Source organism: Oncorhynchus keta, chromosome 20, assembly GCF_023373465.1.
Source record: "Oncorhynchus keta strain PuntledgeMale-10-30-2019 chromosome 20, Oket_V2, whole genome shotgun sequence".
Lineage (NCBI taxonomy): Eukaryota > Metazoa > Chordata > Actinopteri > Salmoniformes > Salmonidae > Oncorhynchus > Oncorhynchus keta.
Genome location: NC_068440.1, coordinates 30613701 through 30641590, shown reverse-complemented (window position 1 = coordinate 30641590; position 27890 = coordinate 30613701). Strand labels below are relative to the sequence as shown.

General features: G+C 35.8%; 1 protein-coding gene across 2 annotated transcripts in view; it reads right to left on the bottom strand.

The window, feature by feature from the left end:
* LOC118399000 (calcitonin gene-related peptide type 1 receptor-like) overlaps positions 1-27890 on the bottom strand; it is a 130430-nt gene that overhangs the window by 37912 nt on the left and 64628 nt on the right. For both annotated transcript variants that reach the window (XM_052472613.1, XM_052472615.1), the window contains exon 9: positions 4534-4625. In XM_052472613.1, the coding sequence (XP_052328573.1) occupies positions 4534-4625 (92 nt within the window). The remainder of the gene's footprint in view (positions 1-4533; positions 4626-27890) is intronic.

The window sequence follows — 27890 nt, the reverse complement described above, 5'->3', positions numbered from 1 at the left end:
AAATCTTCTGCATCTTCTTATTAAAGAATACAGATACCATTTCAAATAAGATTTTAATTATAACTCAAATATGTACAGTATTTTGTTTGTAATTTGGTTATGAGATGTTAGGTTGTACTTTCCATTCTAGAGTGAAAGTGGATTATGAATTGTTAACCTACAAAATGACCCTAGAATATTTCCAGACCACTGTAATTATTTTAAAAAAAAATTGGTTGAGGTTGAGTTTTAGAAATGCAATGTGTCAAGGACATGTTAAACATAGTGTTGGCAACCATACATGATGTCAAAATAAATTCAAATTCTGCTTTTTCTGGGGGGTGGCCAATTCATGAATTGAATTGGAATGAATTCTCAATATTACTCGTTACATTTCGAATGCTCAGGCAGGACAGCAACATGGTCCGATTCAGACACCTACCAATATAACGTGTTGACACCACTACTGCCTCTGATCTGACCAACCCACTAAACACAAATACTGTGTTTGTAAATGATATCTGGGTGTTGGAGTGTGCCCCTAGCTGTCTGTATTTGATATGTTTTTAAGAACAAATGCCGGCTGGTTGGCTTAATATCAGGAATTTTATGTATAGCTTTTACTTTTACTCAAGTATGACAATTAAGCACTTTTTCCACCACTGACTGAGCCAACTTTTCCAAGTCAGTAGTAGACAATGTAATGCAGAAATGTTGTTTTGGTTCCTGCAGTTATATCCCCCATAAGGTGTCTTTAAGGATAATGGCCTGAATTTAAAAAGCATGTCAAATAAATGTGATGGTCATACTGCAGGATCATTGCTAAGGCGAAAGATTGGGCTATAGGGACATATTCATACATATGGAACGTGCCTTCACAATCTGCTTTGGATCATTTGATTGTCATACAGCAGTGTTTTTCTTCTTCTTTTTCTGAGTATTGACATACTCTTGACTTCTCAAACTTGTCTTTACAATCTGTTTTTGAAGAACTGATTTTTTAAATGACTAATCAGCATTTGACATTATCATGGTAGAGTCAATTGCTTGCACATATCTATTGCTCTGAGGTGATTTCAGACCTTCTCAGTCATCATAACTCTCTCCTTAGGTTTGATTTAACCACCTTTACTGATGTCTACTCCGTTAAAATTCACCGGGAGTTTTCCTTAATATGCAGTTCTTCCTTAAGTGTGTACTCGCAACCTATATTTAATAAGATACATCAGTAGGGATTACCATTAAGGTTGCCCTACACTTAAATAAGAGCACAGCCAACTCATTCTTTAAACTGTCCTGAATTCATGCTTCTTTGGTCATGAACTCTTAAATGTACAGGAAATGAATCTGCTTTTAAGTAGTTACACAGAAATAAGCCAGCATGAAATTAAAAGGACATGAGTATCAGAATGAGTAAAACATTCAGAGACACTGTTACTGCTCCTAAATATGAGTTTCACTAGGGTAGCGTGGAGGTCAAGGTCCATAATCCAATGCAGCTACAGTAACAAACCAAGCTTATTTGCGGACTTTCAGCTTCTAAAAATCTTAACTTGAAATGGTGTATGATAATCATAATGTCAAATATTCTAAGGCAGAAAACTCATTACAAAATGTAAATAATTTAATCATTTTAAAATAGTCACTGTGAAATGTAATCGTTGTAACATTTTCCATCACTATTGAAAAATATGTGATCTATCCATTTACAATATATTAGGAAATCCCGAAGAGGGGAAAAATTATATTATCCAATCAAAATGTCTTCCCTTTAAATGCTACCCAACTCAATCACAGAAAATAACAAATTGCAAACCAGAGTGTTGTGTGGAAATGACAAACACAATCTGTTGAATAGATTTCCCTAAATGTGTGGAAAACACATTTAGGCTTAATGTGAAGATGACAATGTCACAGGTCTGCACTGCCAGTGTTATCTCAGAGGAAACACATGGCCATCTTTACAATTCAGTTATCTCAGAGGAAACACACAGCCATCTTTACAATTCAGTTATCTCAGAGGAAATACACAGCCATCTTTACAATTCAGTTATCTCAGAGGAAACACATGGCCATCTTTACAATTCAGTTATCTCAGAGGAAACACACAGCCATCTTTACAATTCAGTTATCTCAGAGGAAACACACAGCCATCTTTACAATTCAGTTATCTCAGAGGAAACACACAGCCATCTTTACAATTCAGTTATCTCAGAGGAAACACACAGCAATCTTTACAATTCAGTTATCTCAGAGGAAACACACAGCCATCTTTACAATTCGGTTATCTTAGAGGAAACACTCAGCCATCTGTACAGTTCAGTTATCTCAGAGGAAACACACAGCCATCTGTACAGTTCAGTTATCTCAGAGGAAACACACAGCCATCTTTACAATTCGGTTATCTCAGAGGAAGCACACAGCCATCTGTACAATTCAGTTATCTCAGAGGAAACACACAGCCATCTGTACAATTCAGTTATCTCAGAGGAAACACACAGCCATCTTTACAATTCAGTTATCTCAGAGGAAACACACAGCCATCTTTACAATTCAGTTATCTCAGAGGAAACACACAGCCATCTGTACAGTTCAGTTATCTCAGAGGAAACACACAGCCATCTGTACAGTTCAGTTATCTCAGAGGAAACACAAAGCCATCTTTACAATTCAGTTATCTCAGAGGAAACACACAGCCATCTTTACAATTCAGTTATCTCAGAGGAAACACACAGCCATCTGTACAGTTCAGTTATCTCAGAGGAAACACAAAGCCATCTTTACAATTCAGTTATCTCAGAGGAAACACACAGCCATCTTTACAATTCAGTTATCTCAGAGGAAACACACAGCCATCTGTACAATTCAGTTATCTCAGAGGAAACACACAGCCATCTTTACAATTCAGTTATCTCAGAGGAAACACACAGCCATCTTTACAATTCAGTTATCTCAGAGGAAACACACAGCCATCTGTACAATTCAGTTATCTCAGAGGAAACACACAGCCATCTGTACAATTCAGTTATCTCAGAGGAAACACACAGCCATCTGTACAATTCGGTTAACTCAGAGGAAACACACAGCCAAGGAGAAATATATAATGCCGTCTGAACTGTAGCAACCACAGTCATCACCGCCATCGTTTTCATCATATTTATCACCACTATCATCATCCTAATTTTCCTCAGGATTAGGTGCGTCATCATCTTCTTCATCATCGTCGTCGTCACCATTATCATCTTCATCACTTGTTCAAGTGGGAAAAAAGTGTTAAGTGTCCCAAGACAGACTACTCTCCCTAATCAAACCAGTAGTTTGTTTCAAAAAGAAAGCAACCCAAGACAGATTATGCTCCCTGATAAAACCAGTAGTTTGTTTCATAAAGAAAGCAAACCAAGACAGATTACTCTCCCTGATCAAACCAGTAGTTTGTTTCATGAAGAAAGCAACCCAAGACAGATTACTCTCCCTGATCAAACCAGTAGTTTGTTTCATAAAGAAATCAACCCAAGACAGATTACTCTCCCTGATCAAACCAGTAGTTTGTTTCATAAAGAAAGCAACCCAAGACAGATTATGCTCCCCGATCAAACCAGTAGTTTGTTTCATAAAGAAAGCAACCCAAGACAGATTACTCTCCCTGATCAAACCAGTAGTTTGTTTCATAAAGAAAGCAACCCAAGACAGATTACGCTCCCTGATCATGCTAGTAGTTTGTTTCATAAAGAAAGCAACCCAAGACAGATTACTCTCCCTGATCAAACCAGTAGTTTGTTTCATAAAGAAAGCAACCCAAGACAGATTACGCTCCCTGATCATGCTAGTAGTTTGTTTCATAAAGAAATCAACCCAAGACAGATTACTCTCCCTGATCAAACCAGTAGTTTGTTTCATAAAGAAAGCAACCCAAGACAGATTACTCTCCCTGATCAAACCAGTAGTTTGTTTCATAAAGAAAGCAACCCAAGACAGATTACTCTCCCTGATCAAACCAGTAGTTTGTTTCATAAAGAAAGCAACCCAAGACAGATTACTCTCCCTGATCAAACCAGTAGTTTGTTTCATAAAGAAAGCAACCCAAGACAGATTACTCTCCCTGATCAAACCAGTAGTTTGTTTCATAAAGAAATCAACCCAAGACAGATTATTCTCCCTGATCAAACCAGTAGTTTGTTTCATAAAGAAAGCAACCCAAGACAGATTATGCTCCCCGATCAAACCAGTAGTTTGTTTCATAAAGAAAGCAACCCAAGACAGATTACGCTCCCTGATCAAACCAGTAGTTTGTTTCATAAAGAAAGCAACCCAAGACAGATTACTCTCCCTGATCAAACCAGTAGTTTGTTTCATAAAGAAAGCAACCCAAGACAGATTATGCTCCCCGATCAAACCAGTAGTTTGTTTCATAAAGAAAGCAACCCAAGACAGATTACGCTCCCTGATCAAACCAGTAGTTTGTTTCATAAAGAAAGCAACCCAAGACATATTACTCTCCCTGATCAAACCAGTAGTTTGTTTCATAAAGAAATCAACAGCAGCATCTATATTTACCTGAAGTAGAAGAATATAGCCAGAGAGATCAGGAGGGAGGCTATGGATAAGGCATGACCCACAATCGCCATGTAGTACAGGATATAGGCCATCTGGAAAATACAGATACACCCTATATTCAAACAAATACGACTATACAGTAGTGCATCAAGGACATTCATGAACCGTTAACCCTGACTTCCATTTGCTACCTTGATGTAAACAAAATATGAAAGAGGGGAGACTAGGACATAAGGTCTGCAGCACAGATGGTTTTAATCCATCCTCTAATCAAGGTGCGTCTGAGCCACGCTTGACTAACGAATAGTCATAGCATTCTTTGTGTCTTCACAAAGGTCTTTTTAAGAAACTGGCGCTAGATGCAACAATCAGTGTTCTTTATTGATCTGTTCCAATAAAGAGGAACACATATTTATCTGTCTGTGTCACACGTTTTACAATGCATTACTAGAGTCAGATGTTTTACTATGCATTACTAGAGTCAGATGTTTTACTATGCATTGATAGAGTCAGACGTTTTACTATGCATTGATAGGGTCAGACGTTTTACTAGGCATTGATAGAGTCAGACGTTTTGCTATGCATTGATAGAGTCAGACGTTTTACTATGCATTGATAGAGTCAGACGTTTTACTATGCATTGATAGAGTCAGACGTTGTACTATGTATTGATAGGGTCAGACGTTTTACTATGTATTGATAGAGTCAGACGTTTTACTATGCATTGATAGAGTCAGACGTTTTACTATGTATTGATAGGGTCAGACGTTTTACTATGCATTGATAGAGTCAGACGTTTTACTATGCATTGATAGGGTCAGACGTTTTACTATGTATTGATAGGGTCAGACGTTTTACTATGTATTACTAAAGTCAGACGTTGTACTATGTATTGATAGGGTCAGACGTTTTACTATGCATTGATAGGGTCAGACGTTTTACTATGCATTGATAGAGTCAGACGTTTTACTATGCATTGATAGGGTCAGACGTTTTACTATGTATTGATAGGGTCAGACGTTTTACTATGTATTACTAAAGTCAGACGTTGTACTATGTATTGATAGGGTCAGACGTTTTACTATGTATTACTAGAGTCAGACGTTGTACTATGTATTGATAGGGTCAGACGTTTTACTATGTATTGATAGGGTCAGACGTTTTACTATGTATTACTAGAGTCAGACGTTGTACTATGCATTGATAGAGTCAGACGTTTTACTATGCATTGATAGGGTCAGACGTTTTACTATGTATTACTAGAGTCAGACGTTGTACTATGTATTGATAGGGTCAGACGTTTTACTATGCATTGATAGGGTCAGACGTTGTACTATGTATTACTAGAGTCAGACGTTTTACTATGTATTGATAGGGTCAGACGTTTTACTATGTATTACTAAAGTCAGACGTTGTACTATGTATTGATAGGGTCAGACGTTTTACTATGTATTACTAGAGTCAGACGTTGTACTATGTATTGATAGGGTCAGACGTTTTACTATGTATTACTAGAGTCAGGCGTTGTACTATGCATTGATAGAGTCAGACGTTTTACTATGCATTGAAAGGGTCAGACGTTGTACTATGTATTACTAGAGTCAGACGTTTTACTATGTATTGATAGGGTCAGACGTTTTACTATGTATTGATAGGGTCAGACGTTTTACTATGTATTGATAGGGTCAGACGTTTTACTATGTATTGATAGGGTCAGACGTTTTACTATGTATTGATAGGGTCAGACGTTTTACTATGTATTGATAGGGTCAGACGTTTTACTATGTATTGATAGGGTCAGACGTTTTACTATGTATTGATAGGGCCAGACGTTTTACTATGCATTGATAGGGTCAGACGTTTTACTATGTATTGATAGGGTCAGACGTTTTACTATGTATTACTAGAGTCAGACGTTTTACTATGTATTGATAGGGTCAGACGTTTTACTATGTATTGATAGGGTCAGACGTTTTACTATGTATTGATAGGGTCAGACGTTTTACTATGCATTGATAGGGTCAGATGTTTTACTATGTATTGATAGGGTCAGACGTTTTACTATGCATTGATAGGGTCAGACGTTTTACTATGTATTGATAGGGTCAGACGTTTTACTATGCATTGATAGGGTCAGACGTTTTACTATGTATTGATAGGGTCAGACGTTTTACTATGTATTGATAGGGTCAGACGTTTTACTATGTATTGATAGGGTCAGACGTTTTACTATGTATTGATAGGGTCAGACGTTTTACTATGTATTGATAGGGTCAGACGTTTTCCTATGTATTGATAGGGTCAGGCGTTTTACTATGTATTGATAGAGTCAGGCGTTTTACTATGTATTGATAGGGTCAGACGTTTTACTATGTATTGATAGGGTCAGACGTTTTACTATGTATTGATAGAGTCAGACGTTTTACTATGTATTGATAGGGTCAGACGTTTTACTATGTATTGATAGGGTCAGACGTTTTACTATGTATTGATAGGGTCAGACGTTTTACTATGTATTACTAGAGTCAGACGTTTTACTATGTATTGATAGGGTCAGACGTTTTACTATGTATTGATAGGGTCAGACGTTTTACTATGTATTGATAGGGTCAGACGTTTTACTATGTATTGATAGAGTCAGACGTTTTACTATGCATTGATAGAGTCAGACGTTGTACTATGTATTGATAGGGTCAGACGTTTTACTATGCATTGATAGAGTCAGACGTTTTACTATGCATTGATAGAGTCAGACGTTGTACTATGTATTGATAGGGTCAGACGTTTTACTATGTATTGATAGAGTCAGACGTTTTACTATGCATTGATAGAGTCAGACGTTTTACTATGCATTGATAGAGTCAGACGTTTTACTATGTATTGATAGGGTCAGACGTTTTACTATGTATTACTAGAGTCAGACATTTTACTATGTATTGATAGGGTCAGACGTTTTACTATGCATTGATAGAGTCAGACGTTTTACTATGCATTGATAGGGTCAGACGTTTTACTATGTATTGATAGGGTCAGACGTTTTACTATGTATTACTAGAGTCAGACGTTGTACTATGTATTGATAGGGTCAGACGTTTTACTATGTATTACTAGAGTCAGACGTTGTACTATGTATTGATAGGGTCAGACGTTTTACTATGTATTGATAGGGTCAGACGTTTTACTATGTATTGATAGGGTCAGATGTTTTACTATGTATTGATAGGGTCAGACGTTTTACTATGCATTGATAGGGTCAGACGTTTTACTATGTATTGATAGGGTCAGACGTTTTACTATGCATTGATAGGGTCAGACGTTTTACTATGTATTACTAGAGTCAGACGTTGTACTATGTATTGATAGGGTCAGACGTTTTACTATGTATTGATAGGGTCAGACGTTTTACTATGTATTACTAGAGTCAGACGTTGTACTATGCATTGATAGAGTCAGACGTTTTACTATGCATTGATAGGGTCAGACGTTTTACTATGTATTACTAGAGTCAGACGTTGTACTATGTATTGATAGGGTCAGACGTTTTACTATGCATTGATAGGGTCAGACGTTGTACTATGTATTACTAGAGTCAGACGTTTTACTATGTATTGATAGGGTCAGACGTTTTACTATGTATTACTAAAGTCAGACGTTGTACTATGTATTGATAGGGTCAGACGTTTTACTATGTATTACTAGAGTCAGACGTTGTACTATGTATTGATAGGGTCAGACGTTTTACTATGTATTACTAGAGTCAGACGTTGTACTATGCATTGATAGAGTCAGACGTTTTACTATGCATTGATAGGGTCAGACGTTTTACTATGTATTACTAGAGTCAGACGTTGTACTATGTATTGATAGGGTCAGACGTTTTACTATGTATTGATAGGGTCAGACGTTTTACTATGTATTGATAGGGTCAGACGTTTTACTATGTATTGATAGGGTCAGACGTTTTACTATGTATTGATAGGGTCAGACGTTTTACTATGTATTGATAGGGTCAGACGTTTTACTATGTATTGATAGGGTCAGACGTTTTACTATGTATTGATAGGGCCAGACGTTTTACTATGCATTGATAGGGTCAGACGTTTTACTATGTATTGATAGGGTCAGACGTTTTACTACTTGATAGTATTTTACTAGAGGGTCAGACGTTTTACTATGTATTGATAGGGTCAGACGTTTTACTATGTATTGATAGGGTCAGACGTTTTACTATGTATTGATAGGGTCAGACGTTTTACTATGCATTGATAGGGTCAGATGTTTTACTATGTATTGATAGGGTCAGACGTTTTACTATGCATTGATAGGGTCAGACGTTTTACTATGTATTGATAGGGTCAGACGTTTTACTATGCATTGATAGGGTCAGATAGGGTCAGACGTTTTACTATGTATTGATAGGGTCAGACGTTTTACTATGTATTGATAGGGTCAGACGTTTTACTATGTATTGATAGGGTCAGACGTTTTACTATGTATTGATAGGGTCAGACGTTTTACTATGTATTGATAGGGTCAGACGCGTTTTACTATGTATTGATAGGGTCAGACGTTTTACTATGTATTGATAGGGTCAGACGTTTTACTATGTATTGATAGAGTCAGACGTTTTACTATGTATTGATAGGGTCAGACGTTTTACTATGTATTGATAGGGTCAGACGTTTTACTATGTATTGATAGGGTCAGACGTTTTACTATGTATTGATAGAGTCAGACGTTTTACTATGTATTGATAGGGTCAGACGTTTTACTATGTATTGATAGGGTCAGACGTTTTACTATGTATTGATAGGGTCAGACGTTTTACTATGTATTGACTAGAGTCAGACGTTTTACTATGTATTGATAGGGTCAGACGTTTTACTATGTATTGATAGGGTCAGACGTTTTACTATGTATTGATAGGGTCAGACGTTTTACTATGCATTGATAGAGTCAGACGTTTTACTATGCATTGATAGAGTCAGACGTTGTACTATGTATTGATAGGGTCAGACGTTTTACTATGCATTGATAGAGTCAGACGTTTTACTATGCATTGATAGAGTCAGACGTTTTACTATGTATTGATAGGGTCAGACGTTTTACTATGTATTGATAGAGTCAGACGTTTTACTATGCATTGATAGAGTCAGACGTTTTACTATGCATTGATAGAGTCAGACGTTTTACTATGCATTGATAGGGTCAGACGTTTTACAGACGTTTTATGTATTACTAGAGTCAGACGTTGTACTATGCATTGATAGGGTCAGACGTTTTACTATGTATTGATAGAGTCAGACGTTGTACTATGCATTGATAGGGTCAGACGTTTTACTATGTATTGATAGGGTCAGACGTTTTACTATGTATTACTAGAGTCAGACGTTTTACTATGTATTGATAGGGTCAGACGTTTTACTATGTATTACTAGAGTCAGACGTTGTACTATGTATTGATAGGGTCAGACGTTTTACTATGTATTGATAGGGTCAGACGTTTTACTATGTATTGATAGGGTCAGATGTTTTACTATGTATTGATAGGGTCAGACGTTTTACTATGCATTGATAGGGTCAGACGTTTTACTATGTATTGATAGGGTCAGACGTTTTACTATGCATTGATAGGGTCAGACGTTTTACTATGTATTGATAGGGTCAGACGTTTTACTATGTATTGATAGGGTCAGACGTTTTACTATGTATTGATAGGGTCAGACGTTTTACTATGTATTGATAGGATCAGACATTTTACTATGTATTGATAGGGTCAGACGTTTTACTATGTATTGATAGGGTCAGACGTTTTACTATGTATTGATAGGGTCAGACGTTTTACTATGTATTGATAGAGTTTTACTAGTATTGATAGGGTCGTTTTACTATGTATTGATAGGGTCAGATTGTTTTACTATGTATTGATAGAGTCAGATGTTTTACTATGTATTGATAGGGTCAGACGTTTTACTATGTATTGATAGGGTCAGACGTTTTACTATGTATTGATAGGGTCAGACGTTTTACTATGTATTACTAGAGTCAGACGTTTTACTATGTATTGATAGGGTCAGACGTTTTACTATGTATTGATAGGGTCAGACGTTTTACTATGTATTGATAGGGTCAGACGTTTTACTATGCATTGATAGGGTCAGACGTTTTACTATGTATTGATAGGGTCAGACGTTTTACTATGCATTGATAGGGTCAGACGTTTTACTATGTATTGATAGGGTCAGACGTTTTACTATGTATTGATAGGGTCAGACGTTTTACTATGTATTGATAGGGTCAGACATTTTACTATGTATTACTAGAGTCAGACGTTTTACTATGTATTGATAGGGTCAGACGTTTTACTATGTATTGATAGGGTCAGACGTTTTACTATGCATTGATAGGGTCAGACGTTTTACTATGCATTGATAGGGTCAGACGTTTTACTATGTATTGATAGGGTCAGACGTTTTACTATGCATTGATAGGGTCAGACGTTTTACTATGTATTGATAGGGTCAGACGTTTTACTATGTATTGATAGGGTCAGACGTTTTACTATGTATTGATAGGGTCAGACGTTTTACTATGTATTGATAGGGTCAGACGTTTTACTATGTATTGATAGGGTCAGACGTTTTACTATGTATTGATAGAGTCAGACGTTTTACTATGTATTGATAGGGTCAGACGTTTTACTATGTATTGATAGAGTCAGACGTTTTACTATGTATTGATAGAGTCAGACGTTGTACTATGTATTGATAGGGTCAGACGTTTTACTATGTATTACTAGAGTCAGACGTTTACTATGTATTGATAGGGTCAGACGTTTTACTATGTATTGATAGGGTCAGACGTTTTACTATGTATTACTAGAGTCAGACGTTTTACTATGTATTGATAGGGTCAGACGTTTTACTATGTATTGATAGGGTCAGACGTTTTACTATGTATTGATAGGGTCAGACGTTTTACTATGTATTGATAGGGTCAGACGTTTTACTATGTATTGATAGGGTCAGACGTTTTACTATGTATTGATAGGGTCAGACGTTTTACTATGTATTGATAGGGTCAGACGTTTTACTATGTATTGATAGGGTCAGACGTTTTACTATGCATTGATAGGGTCAGACGTTTTACTATGTATTGATAGGGTCAGACGTTTTACTATGTATTGATAGGGTCAGACGTTTTACTATGTATTGATAGGGTCAGACGTTTTACTATGTATTGATAGGGTCAGACGTTTTACTATGTATTGATAGGGTCAGACGTTTTACTATGTATTGATAGGGTCAGTATTGATAGGGTCGTTTTACTATGTATTGATAGGGTCAGACGTTTTACTATGCATTGATAGGGTCAGACGTTTTACTATGTATTGATAGGGTCAGACGTTTTACTATGCATTGATAGGGTCAGACGTTTTGCATTGATAGAGTCTTTTACTATGTATTGATAGGGTCAGACGTTTTACTATGTATTGATAGGGTCAGACGTTTTATTATGTATTGATAGGGTCAGACGTTTTACTATGTATTGATAGGGTCAGACGTTTTACTATGTATTGATAGAGTCAGACGTTTTACTATGTATTGATAGGGTCAGACGTTTTACTATGTATTGATAGGGTCAGACGTTTTACTATGTATTGATAGGGTTAGACGTTTTACTATGTATTACTAGAGTCAGACGTTTTACTATGTATTGATAGGGTCAGACGTTTTACTATGTATTGATAGGGTCAGACGTTTTACTATGTATTGATAGGGTCAGACGTTTTACTATGTATTGATAGGGTCAGACGTTTTACTATGTATTGATAGGGTCAGATGTTTTACTATGCATTGATAGAGTCAGACGTTGTACTATGTATTGATAGGGTCAGACGTTTTACTATGCATTGATAGAGTCAGACGTTTTACTATGTATTGATAGGGTCAGACGTTTTACTATGTATTGATAGAGTCAGACGTTGTACTATGTATTGATAGGGTCAGACGTTTTACTATGTATTGATAGGGTCAGACGTTTTACTATGCATTGATAGAGTCAGACGTTTTACTATGTATTGATAGGGTCAGACGTTTTACTATGTATTGATAGGGTCAGACGTTTTACTATGTATTGATAGGGTCAGACGTTTTACTATGTATTGATAGGGTCAGACGTTGTACTATGCATTGATAGGGTCAGACGTTTTACTATGTATTGATAGAGTCAGATGTTTTACTATGCATTGATAGGGTCAGACGTTTTACTATGTATTGATAGAGTCAGACGTTTTACTATGCATTGATAGGGTCAGACGTTTTACTATGTATTGATAGAGTCAGACGTTTTACTATGCATTGATAGAGTCAGACGTTTTACTATGCATTGATAGAGTCAGACGTTTTACTATGCATTGATAGGGTCAGACGTTTTACTATGCATTGATAGAGTCAGACGTTTTACTATGTATTGATAGGGTCAGACGTTTTACTATGTATTGATAGGGTCAGACGTTTTACTATGTATTGATAGGGTCAGACGTTTTACTATGTATTGATAGGGTCAGACGTTTTACTATGTATTGATAGGGTCAGACGTTTTACTATGTATTGATAGGGTCAGACGTTTTACTATGTATTGATAGGGTCAGACGTTTTACTATGTATTGATAGGGTCAGACGTTTTTACTATGTATTGATAGAGTCAGACGTTTTACTATGCATTGATAGAGTCAGACGTTTTACTATGCATTGATAGGGTCAGACGTTTTACTATGTATTGACTAGAGTCAGACGTTGTACTATGTATTGATAGGGTCAGACGTTTTACTATGCATTGATAGGGTCAGACGTTTACTATGTATTGATAGGGTCAGACGTTTTACTATGTATTGATAGGGTCAGACGTTTTACTATGTATTGATTGGGTCAGACGTTTTACTATGTATTGATAGGGTCAGACGTTTTACTATGTATTGATAGGGTCAGACGTTTTACTATGTATTGATAGGGTCAGACGTTTTACTATGTATTGATAGGGTCAGACGTTTTACTATGTATTGATAGGGTCAGACGTTTTACTATGTATTGATAGGGTCAGACGTTTTACTATGTATTGATAGGGTCAGACGTTTTACTATGTATTGATAGGGTCAGACGTTTTACTATGTATTGATAGGGTCAGACGTTTTACTATGTATTGATAGGGTCAGACGTTTTACTATGTATTGATAGAGTCAGACGTTTTACTATGTATTGATAGGGTCAGACGTTTTACTATGTATTGATAGAGTCAGACGTTTTACTATGTATTGATAGAGTCAGACGTTTTACTATGTATTGATAGAGTCAGACGTTTTACTATGTATTGATAGGGTCAGACGTTTTACTATGTATTACTAGAGTCAGACGTTTTACTATGTATTGATAGGGTCAGACGTTTTACTATGTATTGATAGGGTCAGACGTTTTACTATGTATTATAGAGTCAGACGTTTTACTATGTATTGATAGGGTCAGACGTTTTACTATGTATTGATAGGGTCAGACGTTTTACTATGTATTGATAGGGTCAGACGTTTTACTATGTATTGATAGGGTCAGACGTTTTACTATGTATTGATAATATCAGATACTATGCCATTGATAGGGTCAGACGTTTTACTATTGTATTGATAGGGTCAGACGTTTTACTATGCATTGATAGGGTCAGACGTTTTACTATGTATTGATAGGGTCAGACGTTTTACTATGTATTGATAGGGTCAGACGTTTTACTATGTATTGATAGGGTCAGACGTTTTACTATGTATTGATAGGGTCAGACGTTTTACTATGTATTGATAGGGTCAGACGTTTTACTATGTATTGATAGGGTCAGATTGTTTTTTACTATGTATTGATAGGGTCAGACGTTTTACTATGTATTGATAGGGTCAGACGTTTTACTATGTATTGATAGGGTCAGACGTTTTACTATGTATTGATAGAGTCAGACGTTTTACTATGTATTGATAGGGTCAGACGTTTTACTATGTATTGATAGAGTCAGACGTTTTACTATGTATTGATAGGGTCAGACGTTTTACTATGTATTGATAGAGTCAGACGTTTTACTATGTATTGATAGGGTCAGACGTTTTACTATGTATTGATAGGGTCAGACGTTTTACTATGTATTGATAGGGTCAGACGTTTTACTATGCATTGATAGGGTCAGACGTTTTACTATGTATTGATAGGGTCAGACGTTTTACTATGTATTGGTCAGACGTTTTACTATGTATTGATAGGGTCAGACGTTTTACTATGTATTGATAGGGTCAGACGTTTTACTATGCATTGATAGAGTCAGACGTTTTACTATGCATTGATAGAGTCAGACGTTGTACTATGTATTGATAGGGTCAGACGTTTTACTATGTATTGATAGAGTCAGACGTTTTACTATGATAGGGTCAGACATTTTACTATGTATTACTAGGGTCAGACGTTTTACTATGCATTGATAGGGTCAGACGTTTTACTATGCATTGATAGAGTCAGACGTTTTACTATGCATTGATAGGGTCAGACGTTTTACTATGTATTGATAGGGTCAGACGTTTTACTATGTATTACTAGAGTCAGACGTTGTACTATGCATTGATAGAGTCAGACGTTTTACTATGCATTGATAGGGTCAGACGTTTTACTATGTATTACTAGAGTCAGACGTTTTACTATGTATTGATAGGGTCAGACGTTTTACTATGCATTGATAGGGTCAGACGTTTTACTATGTATTGATAGAGTCAGACGTTTTACTATGTATTGATAGGGTCAGACGTTTTACTATGTATTGATAGGGTCAGACGTTTTACTATGTATTGATAGGGTCAGACGTTTTACTATGTATTGATAGGGTCAGACGTTTTACTATGTATTGATAGGGTCAGACGTTTTACTATGTATTGATAGGGTCAGACGTTTTACTATGTATTGATAGGGTCAGACATTTTACTATGCATTGATAGGGTCAGACGTTTTACTATGTATTGATAGGGTCAGACGTTTTACTATGTATTGATAGAGTCAGACGTTTTACTATGTATTGATAGGGTCAGACGTTTTACTATGTATTGATAGGGTCAGACGTTTTACTATGTATTGATAGGGTCAGACGTTTTACTATGTATTGATAGGGTCAGACGTTTTACTATGTATTGATAGGGTCAGACGTTTTACTATGTATTGATAGGGTCAGACGTTTTACTATGTATTGATAGGGTCAGACGTTTTACTATGTATTGATAGGGTCAGACGTTTTACTATGTATTGATAGGGTCAGACGTTTTACTATGTATTGATAGGGTCAGTATTGATAGGGTTTTACTATGTATTGATAGGGTCAGACGTTTTACTATGTATTGATAGGGTCAGACGTTTTACTATGTATTGATAGGGTCAGACGTTTTACTATGTATTGATAGGGTCAGACGTTTTACTATGTATTGATAGGGTCAGACGTTTTACTATGTATTGATAGGGTCAGACGTTTTACTATGTATTGATAGAGTCAGACGTTTTACTATGTATTGATAGGGTCAGACGTTTTACTATGTATTGATAGAGTCAGACGTTTTACTATGTATTGATAGGGTCAGACGTTTTACTATGTATTGATAGAGTCAGACGTTTTACTATGTATTGATAGGGTCAGACGTTTTACTATGTATTGATAGGGTCAGACGTTTTACTATGTATTGATAGGGTCAGACGTTTTACTATGTATTACTAGAGTCAGACGTTTTACTATGTATTGATAGGGTCAGACGTTTTACTATGTATTGATAGGGTCAGACGTTTTACTATGTATTGATAGGGTCAGACGTTTTACTATGCATTGATAGAGTCAGACGTTTTACTATGCATTGATAGAGTCAGACGTTGTACTATGTATTGATAGGGTCAGACGTTTTACTATGTATTGATAGAGTCAGACGTTTTACTATGATAGGGTCAGACATTTTACTATGTATTACTAGGGTCAGACGTTTTACTATGCATTGATAGGGTCAGACGTTTTACTATGCATTGATAGAGTCAGACGTTTTACTATGCATTGATAGGGTCAGACGTTTTACTATGTATTGATAGGGTCAGACGTTTTACTATGTATTGATAGGGTCAGACGTTTTACTATGTATTGATAGGGTCAGACGTTTTACTATGTATTGATAGGGTCAGACGTTTTACTATGTATTGATAGGGTCAGACGTTTTACTATGTATTGATAGGGTCAGACGTTTTACTATGTATTGATAGGGTCAGACGTTTTACTATGTATTGATAGGGTCAGACGTTTTACTATGTATTGATAGGGTCAGACGTTTTACTATGTATTGATAGGGTCAGACGTTTTACTATGTATTGATAGGGTCAGACGTTTTACTATGTATTGATAGGGTCAGACGTTTTACTATGTATTGATAGGGTCAGACGTTTTACTATGTATTGATAGGGTCAGACGTTTTACTATGTATTGATAGGGTCAGACGTTTTACTATGTATTGATAGGGTCAGACGTTTTACTATGTATTGATAGGGTCAGACGTTTTACTATGTATTGATAGGGTCAGGCGTTTTACTATGTATTGATAGGGTCAGACGTTTTACTATGTATTGATAGGGTCAGACGTTTTACTATGTATTGATAGGGTCAGACGTTTTACTATGTATTGATAGATCAGGGTTTTACTATGTATTGATAGGGTCAGTTTTACTATGTATTGATAGGGTCAGACGTTTTACTATGTATTGATAGGGTCAGACGTTTTACTATGTATTGATAGGGTCAGACGTTTTACTATGTATTGATAGGGTCAGACGTTTTACTATGTATTGATAGGGTCAGACGTTTTACTATGTATTGATAGGGTCAGACGTTTTACTATGTATTGATAGGGTCAGACGTTTTACTATGTATTGATAGGGTCAGACGTTTTACTATGTATTGATAGGGTCAGACGTTTTACTATGTATTGATAGAGTCAGACGTTTTACTATGTATTGATAGGGTCAGACGTTTTACTATGTATTGATAGGGTCAGACGTTTTACTATGTATTGATAGGGTCAGACGTTTTACTATGTATTGATAGAGTCAGACGTTTTACTATGTATTGATAGGGTCAGACGTTTTACTATGTATTGATAGGGTCAGACGTTTTACTATGTATTGATAGGGTCAGACGTTTTACTATGCATTGATAGAGTCAGACGTTTTACTATGCATTGATAGAGTCAGACGTTGTACTATGTATTGATAGGGTCAGACGTTTTACTATGTATTGATAGAGTCAGACGTTTTACTATGATAGGGTCAGACATTTTACTATGTATTACTAGGGTCAGACGTTTTACTATGCATTGATAGGGTCAGACGTTTTACTATGCATTGATAGGGTCAGACGTTTTACTATGTATTGATAGAGTCAGACGTTTTACTATGTATTGATAGGGTCAGACGTTTTACTATGTATTGATAGAGTCAGACGTTTTACTATGTATTGATAGGGTCAGACGTTTTACTATGTATTGATAGAGTCAGACGTTTTACTATGTATTGATAGGGTCAGACGTTTTACTATGTATTGATAGGGTCAGATTGATAGGGTCGCGTTTTACTATGCATTGATAGAGTCAGACGTTTTACTATGCATTGATAGGGTCAGACGTTTTACTATGTATTGATAGGGTCAGACGTTTTACTATGTATTGATAGGGTCAGACGTTTTACTATGCATTGATAGGGTCAGACGTTTTACTATGTATTGATTGAGGGTCAGACGTTTTACTATGTATTGATAGAGTCAGACGTTTTACTATGTATTGATAGGGTCAGACGTTTTACTATGTATTGATAGGGTCAGACGTTTTACTATGTATTCAGACTAGATAGGTCAGACGTTTTACTATGTATTGATAGGGTCAGACGTTTTACTATGTATTGATAGGGTCAGACGTTTTACTATGTATTGATAGGGTCAGACGTTTTACTATGTATTGATAGGGTCAGACGTTTTACTATGTATTGATAGGGTCAGACGTTTTACTATGTATTGATAGGGTCAGACGTTTTACTATGTATTGATAGGGTCAGACGTTTTACTATGTATTGATAGGGTCAGACGTTTTACTATGTATTGATAGGGTCAGACGTTTTACTATGTATTGATAGGGTCAGACGTTTTACTATGTATTGATAGGGTCAGACGTTTTACTATGTATTGATAGGGTCAGACGTTTTACTATGTATTGATAGGGTCAGACGTTTTACTATGTATTGATAGGGTCAGACGTTTTACTATGTATTGATAGGGTCAGACGTTTTACTATGTATTGATAGGGTCAGACGTTTTACTATGTATTGATAGGGTCAGACGTTTTACTATGTATTGATAGGGTCAGACGTTTTACTATGTATTGATAGGGTCAGACGTTTTACTATGTATTGATAGGGTCAGACGTTTTACTATGTATTGATAGGGTCAGACGTTTTACTATGTATTGATAGGGTCAGACGTTTTACTATGTATTGATAGGGTCAGACGTTTTACTATGTATTGATAGGGTCAGACGTTTTACTATGTATTGATAGGGTCAGACGTTTTACTATGTATTGATAGGGTCAGACGTTTTACTATGTATTGATAGGGTCAGACGTTTTACTATGTATTGATAGGGTCAGACGTTTTACTATGTATTGATAGGGTCAGACGTTTTACTATGTATTGATAGAGTCAGACGTTTTACTATGTATTGATAGGGTCAGACGTTTTACTATGTATTGATAGGGTCAGACGTTTTACTATGTATTGATAGGGTCAGACGTTTTACTATGTATTGATAGAGTCAGACGTTTTACTATGCATTGATAGAGTCAGACGTTTTACTATGTATTGATAGGGTCAGACGTTTTACTATGTATTGATAGGGTCAGACGTTTTACTATGCATTGATAGGTCAGACGTTTTACTATGTATTGATAGGGTCAGACGTTTTACTATGTATTGATAGGTCAGACGTTTTACTATGCATTGATAGGGTCAGACGTTTTACTATGTATTGATAGGGTCAGACGTTTTACTATGTATTGATAGGGTCAGACGTTTTACTATGTATTGATAGGGTCAGACGTTTTACTATGTATTGACTAGAGTCAGACGTTTTACTATGTATTGATAGGGTCAGACGTTTTACTATGTATTGATAGAGTCAGACGTTTTACTATGTATTGATAGGGTCAGACGTTTTACTATGTATTGATAGGGTCAGACGTTTTACTATGTATTACTAGAGTCAGGCGTTTACTATGCATTGATAGGGTCAGACGTTTTACGTTTTACTATGCATTGATAGGGTCAGACGTTTTACTATGTATTACTAGAGTCAGACGTTTTACTATGCATTATGTATTTTATAGGGTCAGACGTTTTACTATGTATTGATAGGGTCAGACGTTTTACTATGTATTGATAGAGTCAGACGTTTTACTATGTATTGATAGGGTCAGACGTTTTACTATGTATTGATAGGGTCAGACGTTTTACTATGTATTGATAGGGTCAGACGTTTTACTATGTATTGATAGGGTCAGACGTTTTACTATGTATTATAGGTCAGATGTTTTACTATGTATTGATAGGGTCAGACGTTTTACTATGTATTGATAGGGTCAGACGTTTTACTATGTATTGATAGGGTCAGACGTTTTACTATGTATTGATAGGGTCAGACGTTTTACTATGTATTGATAGGGTCAGACGTTTTACTATGTATTGATAGGGTCAGACGTTTTACTATGTATTGATAGGGTCAGACGTTTTACTATGTATTGATAGGGTCAGACGTTTTACTATGTATTGATAGGGTCAGACGTTTTACTATGTATTGATAGGGTCAGACGTTTTACTATGTATTGATAGGGTCAGACGTTTTACTATGTATTGATAGGGTCAGACGTTTTACTATGTATTGATAGGGTCAGACGTTTTACTATGTATTGATAGGGTCAGACGTTTTACTATGCATTGATAGAGTCAGACGTTGTACTATGTATTGATAGGGTCAGACGTTTTACTATGTATTGATAGGGTCAGATGTTTTACTATGCATTGATAGAGTCAGACGTTGTACTATGTATTGATAGGGTCAGACGTTTTACTATGCATTGATAGAGTCAGACGTTTTACTATGTATTGATAGGGTCAGACGTTTTACTATGTATTGATAGAGTCAGACGTTGTACTATGTATTGATAGGGTCAGACGTTTTACTATGTATTGATAGGGTCAGACGTTTTACTATGTATTGATAGGGTCAGACGTTTTACTATGTATTGATAGGGTCAGACGTTTTACTATGTATTGTATTTTTACTATGTATTGATAGGGTCAGACGTTTTACTATGTATTGATAGGGTCAGACGTTTTACTATGTATTGATAGGGTCAGGTATTGTTTTTACTGTATTGATAGGGTCATTGATAGGATAGGGTCAGACGTTTTACTATGTATTGATAGGGTCAGACGTTGTACTATGCATTGATAGGGTCAGACGTTTTACTATGTATTACTAGAGTCAGATGTTTTACTATGCATTGATAGGGTCAGACGTTTTACTATGTATTGATAGGGTCAGACGTTTTACTATGCATTGATAGGGTCAGACGTTTTACTATGTATTACTAGAGTCAGATGTTTTACTATGTATTGATAGGGTCAGACGTTTTACTATGCATTGATAGGGTCAGACGTTTTACTATGTATTGATAGAGTCAGACGTTTTACTATGCATTGATAGAGTCAGACGTTTTACTATGCATTGATAGGGTCAGACGTTTTACTATGCATTGATAGAGTCAGACGTTTTACTATGTATTGATAGGGTCAGACGTTTTACTATGTATTGATAGGGTCAGACGTTTTACTATGTATTGATAGGGTCAGACGTTTTACTATGTATTGATAGGGTCAGACGTTTTACTATGTATTGATAGGGTCAGACGTTTTACTATGTATTGATAGGGTCAGACGTTTTACTATGTATTGATAGGGTCAGACGTTTTACTATGTATTGATAGGGTCAGACGTTTTACTATGTATTGATAGGGTCAGACGTTTTACTATAGTAGACGTTTTACTATGTATTGAGGGTCAGACGTTTTACTATGTATTGATAGAGTCAGACGTTTTACTATGTATTGATAGGGTCAGACGTTTTACTATGTATTGATAGGGTCAGACGTTTTACTATGTATTGATAGGGTCAGACGTTTTACTATGTATTGATAGGGTCAGACGTTTTACTATGTATTGATAGGGTCAGACGTTTTACTATGTATTGATAGGGTCAGACGTTTTACTATGTATTGATAGGGTCAGACGTTTTACTATGTATTGATAGGGTCAGACGTTTTACTATGTATTGATAGGTTTTACTATGTCAGACGTTTTACTATGTATTGATAGGGTCAGACGTTTTACTATGTATTGATAGGTCAGACGTTTTACTATGTATTGATAGGGTCAGACGTTTTACTATGTATTGATAGGGTCAGACGTTTTACTATGTATTGATAGGGTCAGACGTTTTACTATGTATTGATAGGGTCAGACGTTTTACTATGTATTGATAGAGTCAGACGTTTTACTATGTATTGATAGGGTCAGACGTTTTACTATGTATTGATAGAGTCAGACGTTTTACTATGTATTGATAGAGTCAGACGTTTTACTATGTATTGATAGGGTCAGACGTTTTACTATGTATTGATAGGGTCAGACGTTTTACTATGTATTGATAGGGTCAGACGTTTTACTATGTATTGATAGGGTCAGACGTTTTACTATGTATTGATAGGGTCAGACGTTTTACTATGTATTGATAGGGTCAGACGTTTTACTATGTATTGATAGTATTCAGACGTTTTACTATGTATTGATAGGGTCAGACGTTTTACTATGTATTGATAGGGTCAGACGTTTTACTATGTATTGATAGGGTCAGACGTTTTACTATGTATTGATAGGGTCAGACGTTTTACTATGTATTACTAGAGTCAGACGTTGTACTATGTATTGATAGGGTCAGACGTTTTACTATGTATTGATAGAGTCAGACGTTGTACTATGTATTGATAGGGTCAGACGTTTTACTATGTATTGATAGAGTCAGACGTTTTACTATGCATTGATAGGGTCAGACGTTTTACTATGTATTGATAGGGTCAGACGTTTTACTATGTATTGATAGGGTCAGACGTTTTACTATGTATTGATAGGGTCAGACGTTTTACTATGTATTGATAGGGTCAGACGTTTTACTATGTATTACTAGGTCAGACGTCAGACGTTTTACTATGTATTGATAGGGTCAGACGTTTTACTATGTATTGATAGGGTCAGACGTTTTACTATGTATTGATAGGGTCAGACGTTTTACTATGTATTGATAGGGTCAGACGTTTTACTATGTATTGATAGGGTCAGACGTTTTACTATGTATTGATAGGGTCAGACGTTTTACTATGTATTGATAGGGTCAGACGTTTTACTATGTATTGATAGGGTCAGACGTTTTACTATGTATTGATAGAGTCAGACGTTTTACTATGTATTGATAGGGTCAGACGTTTTACTATGTATTGATAGGGTCAGACGTTTTACTATGTATTGATAGGGTCAGACGTTTTACTATGTATTGATAGGGTCAGACGTTTTACTATGTATTGATAGGGTCAGACGTTTTACTATGTATTGATAGGGTCAGACGTTTTACTATGTATTGATAGGGTCAGACGTTTTACTATGTATTGATAGGGTCAGACGTTTTACTATGTATTGATAGGGTCAGACGTTTTACTATGTATTGATAGGGTCAGACGTTTTACTATGTATTGATAGGGTTTTACTATGATTGATAGGGTCAGACGTTTTACTTTTATGTATAGGGTGATAGAGTCAGATTGATAGGGTCGACGTTTTACTATGTATTGATAGGGTCAGACGTTTTACTATGTATTGATAGGGTCAGACGTTTTACTATGTATTGATAGGGTCAGACGTTTTACTATGTATTGATAGGGTCAGACGTTTTACTATGTATTGATAGAGTCAGACGTTTTACTATGTATTGATAGGGTCAGACGTTTTACTATGTATTGATAGGGTCAGACGTTTTACTATGTATTGATAGGGTCAGACGTTTTACTATGTATTGATAGAGTCAGACGTTTTACTATGTATTGATAGGGTCAGACGTTTTACTATGTATTGATAGAGTCAGACGTTTTACTATGTATTGATAGAGTCAGACGCGTTTTACTATGTATTGATAGGGTCAGACGTTTTACTATGTATTGATAGGGTCAGACGTTTTACTATGTATTGATAGGGTCAGACGTTTTACTATGTATTGATAGGGTCAGACGTTTTACTATGTATTGATAGGGTCAGACGTTTTACTATGTATTGATAGGGTCAGACGTTTTACTATGTATTGATTCAGATAGAGTCAGACGTTTTACTATGCATTGATAGAGTCAGACGTTTTACTATGTATTGATAGAGTCAGACGTTGTACTATGCATTGATAGGGTCAGACGTTTTACTATGTATTACTAGAGTCAGACGTTTTACTATGTATTGATAGGGTCAGACGTTTTACTATGTATTGATAGAGTCAGACGTTTTACTATGTATTGATAGAGTCAGACGTTTTACTATGTATTGATAGAGTCAGACGTTTTACTATGCATTGATAGGGTCAGACGTTTTACTATGTATTGATAGAGTCAGACGTTTTACTATGCATTGATAGAGTCAGACGTTTTACTATGTATTGATAGAGTCAGACGTTTTACTATGTATTGATAGGGTCAGACGTTTTACTATGTATTGATAGAGTCAGACGTTTTACTATGTATTGATAGGGTCAGACGTTTTACTATGTATTGATAGGGTCAGACGTTTTACTATGTATTGATAGGGTCAGACGTTTTACTATGTATTGATAGGGTCAGACGTTTTACTATGTATTGATAGAGTCAGACGTTTTACTATGTATTGATAGGGTCAGACGTTTTACTATGTATTGATAGGGTCAGACGTTTTACTATGTATTGATAGGGTCAGACGTTTTACTATGTATTGATAGGGTCAGACGTTTTACTATGTATTGATAGGGTCAGACGTTTTACTATGTATTGATAGGGTCAGACGTTTTACTATGTATTGATAGGGTCAGACGTTTTACTATGTATTGATAGGGTCAGACGTTTTACTATGTATTGATAGAGTCAGACGTTTTACTATGTATTGATAGGGTCAGACGTTTTACTATGTATTGATAGGGTCAGACGTTTTACTATGTATTGATAGGGTCAGACGTTTTACTATGTATTGATAGGGTCAGACGTTTTACTTGATAGAGTCAGACGTTTTACTATGTATTGATAGGGTCAGACGTTTTACTATGTATTGATAGAGTCAGACGTTTTACTATGCATTGATAGGGTCAGACGTTTTATGTATTGATAGTCATTTTACTATGTATTGATAGGTCAGACGTTTTACTATGCATTGATAGAGTCAGACGTTTTACTATGTATTGATAGGGTCAGACGTTTTACTATGTATTGATAGAGTCAGACGTTTTACTATGCATTGATAGGGTCAGACGTTTTACTATGTATTGATAGAGTCAGACGTTTTACTATGCATTGATAGGGTCAGACGTTTTACTATGTATTGATAGGGTCAGACGTTTTACTATGTATTGATAGGGTCAGACGTTTTACTATGTATTGATAGGGTCAGACGTTTTACTATGTATTGATAGGGTCAGACGTTTTACTATGTATTGATAGGGTCAGACGTTTTACTATGTATTGATAGGGTCAGACGTTTTACTATGTATTGATAGGGTCAGACGTTTTACTATGTATTGATAGGGTCAGACGTTTTACTATGTATTGATAGGGTCAGACGTTTTACTATGTATTACTAGAGTCAGACGTTTTACTATGTATTGATAGGGTCAGACGTTTTACTATGTATTGATAGGGTCAGACGTTTTACTATGTATTGATAGGGTCAGACGTTTTACTATGTATTGATAGAGTCAGACGTTTTACTATGTATTGATAGGGTCAGACGTTTTACTATGTATTGATAGGTCAGACGTTTTACTATGATAGGTCATTGATAGGGTCAGACGTTTTACTATGTATTGATAGAGTCAGACGTTTTACTATGCATTGATAGGGTCAGACGTTTTACTATGTATTGATAGAGTCAGACGTTTTACTATGTATTGATAGGGTCAGACGTTTTACTATGTATTGATAGGGTCAGACGTTTTACTATGTATTGATAGGGTCAGACGTTTTACTATGTATTGATAGGGTCAGACGTTTTACTATGTATTGATAGGGTCAGACGTTTTACTATGTATTGATAGGGTCAGACGTTTTACTATGTATTGATAGGGTCAGACGTTTTACGTTTTATGTATTGATAGGGTCAGACGTTTTACTATGTATTGATAGGGTCAGACGTTTTACTATGTATTGATAGGGTCAGACGTTTTACTATGTATTGATAGGGTCAGACGTTTTACTATGTATTGATAGGGTCAGACGTTTTACTATGTATTGATAGGGTCAGACGTTTTACTATGTATTGATAGGGTCAGACGTTTTACTATGTATTGATAGAGTCAGACGTTTTACTATGTATTGATAGGGTCAGACGTTTTACTATGTATTGATAGGGTCAGACGTTTTACTATGTATTGATAGGGTCAGACGTTTTACTATGTATTGATAGGGTCAGACGTTTTACTATGTATTGATAGGGTCAGACGTTTTACTATGTATTGATAGGGTCAGACGTTTTACTATGTATTGATAGGGTCAGACGTTTTACTATGTATTGATAGAGTCAGACGTTTTACTATGTATTGATAGGGTCAGACGTTTTACTATGTATTGATAGAGTCAGACGTTTTACTATGTATTGATAGGGTCAGACGTTTTACTATGTATTGATAGGGTCAGACGTTTTACTATGTATTGATAGAGTCAGACGTTTTACTATGTATTGATAGGGTCAGACGTTTTACTATGTATTGATAGGGTCAGACGTTTTACTATGTATTGATAGGGTCAGACGTTTTACTATGTATTGATAGGGTCAGACGTTTTACTATGTATTGATAGGGTCAGACGTTTTACTATGTATTGATAGGGTCAGACGTTTTACTATGTATTGATAGGGTCAGACGTTTTACTATGTATTGATAGGGTCAGACGTTTTACTATGTATTGATAGGGTCAGACGTTTTACTATGTATTGATAGAGTCAGACGTTTTACTATGTATTTTTACTATGTATTGATAGGGTCAGACGTTTTACTATGTATTGATAGGGTCAGACGTTTTACTATGTATTGATAGGGTCAGACGTTTTACTATGTATTGATAGGGTCAGACGTTTTACTATGTATTGATAGAGTCAGACGTTTTACTATGTATTGATAGGGTCAGACGTTTTACTATGTATTGATAGGGTCAGACGTTTTACTATGTATTGATAGAGGTCAGACGTTTTACTATGTATTGATAGGGTCAGACGTTTTACTTTTACTATGTATTGATAGGGTCAGACGTTTTACTATGTATTGATAGAGTCAGACGTTTTACTATGTATTGATAGACGTTTTACTCAGACGTTTTACTATGTATTGATAGGGTCAGACGTTTTACTATGTATTGATAGGGTCAGACGTTTTATGTACTTTATGTATTGATAGGGTCAGACGTTTTACTATGTATTGATAGGGTCAGACGTTTTACTATGTATTGATAGGGTCAGACGTTTTACTATGTATTGATAGGGTCAGACGTTTTACTATGTATTGATAGAGTCAGACGTTTTACTATGTATTGATAGGGTCAGACGTTTTACTATGTATTGATAGGGTCAGACGTTTTACTATGTATTGATAGGGTCAGACGTTTTACTATGTATTGATAGGGTCAGACGTTTTACTATGTATTGATAGGGTCAGACGTTTTACTATGTATTGATAGGGTCAGACGTTTTACTATGCATTGATAGGGTCAGACGTTTTACTATGTATTGATAGAGTCAGACGTTTTACTATGTATTGATAGGGTCAGACGTTTTACTATGTATTGATAGGGTCAGACGTTTTACTATGTATTGATTGATAGGGTCAGACGTTTTACTATGTATTGATAGGGTCAGACGTTTTACTATGTATTGATAGGGTTTTACAGTATTGATAG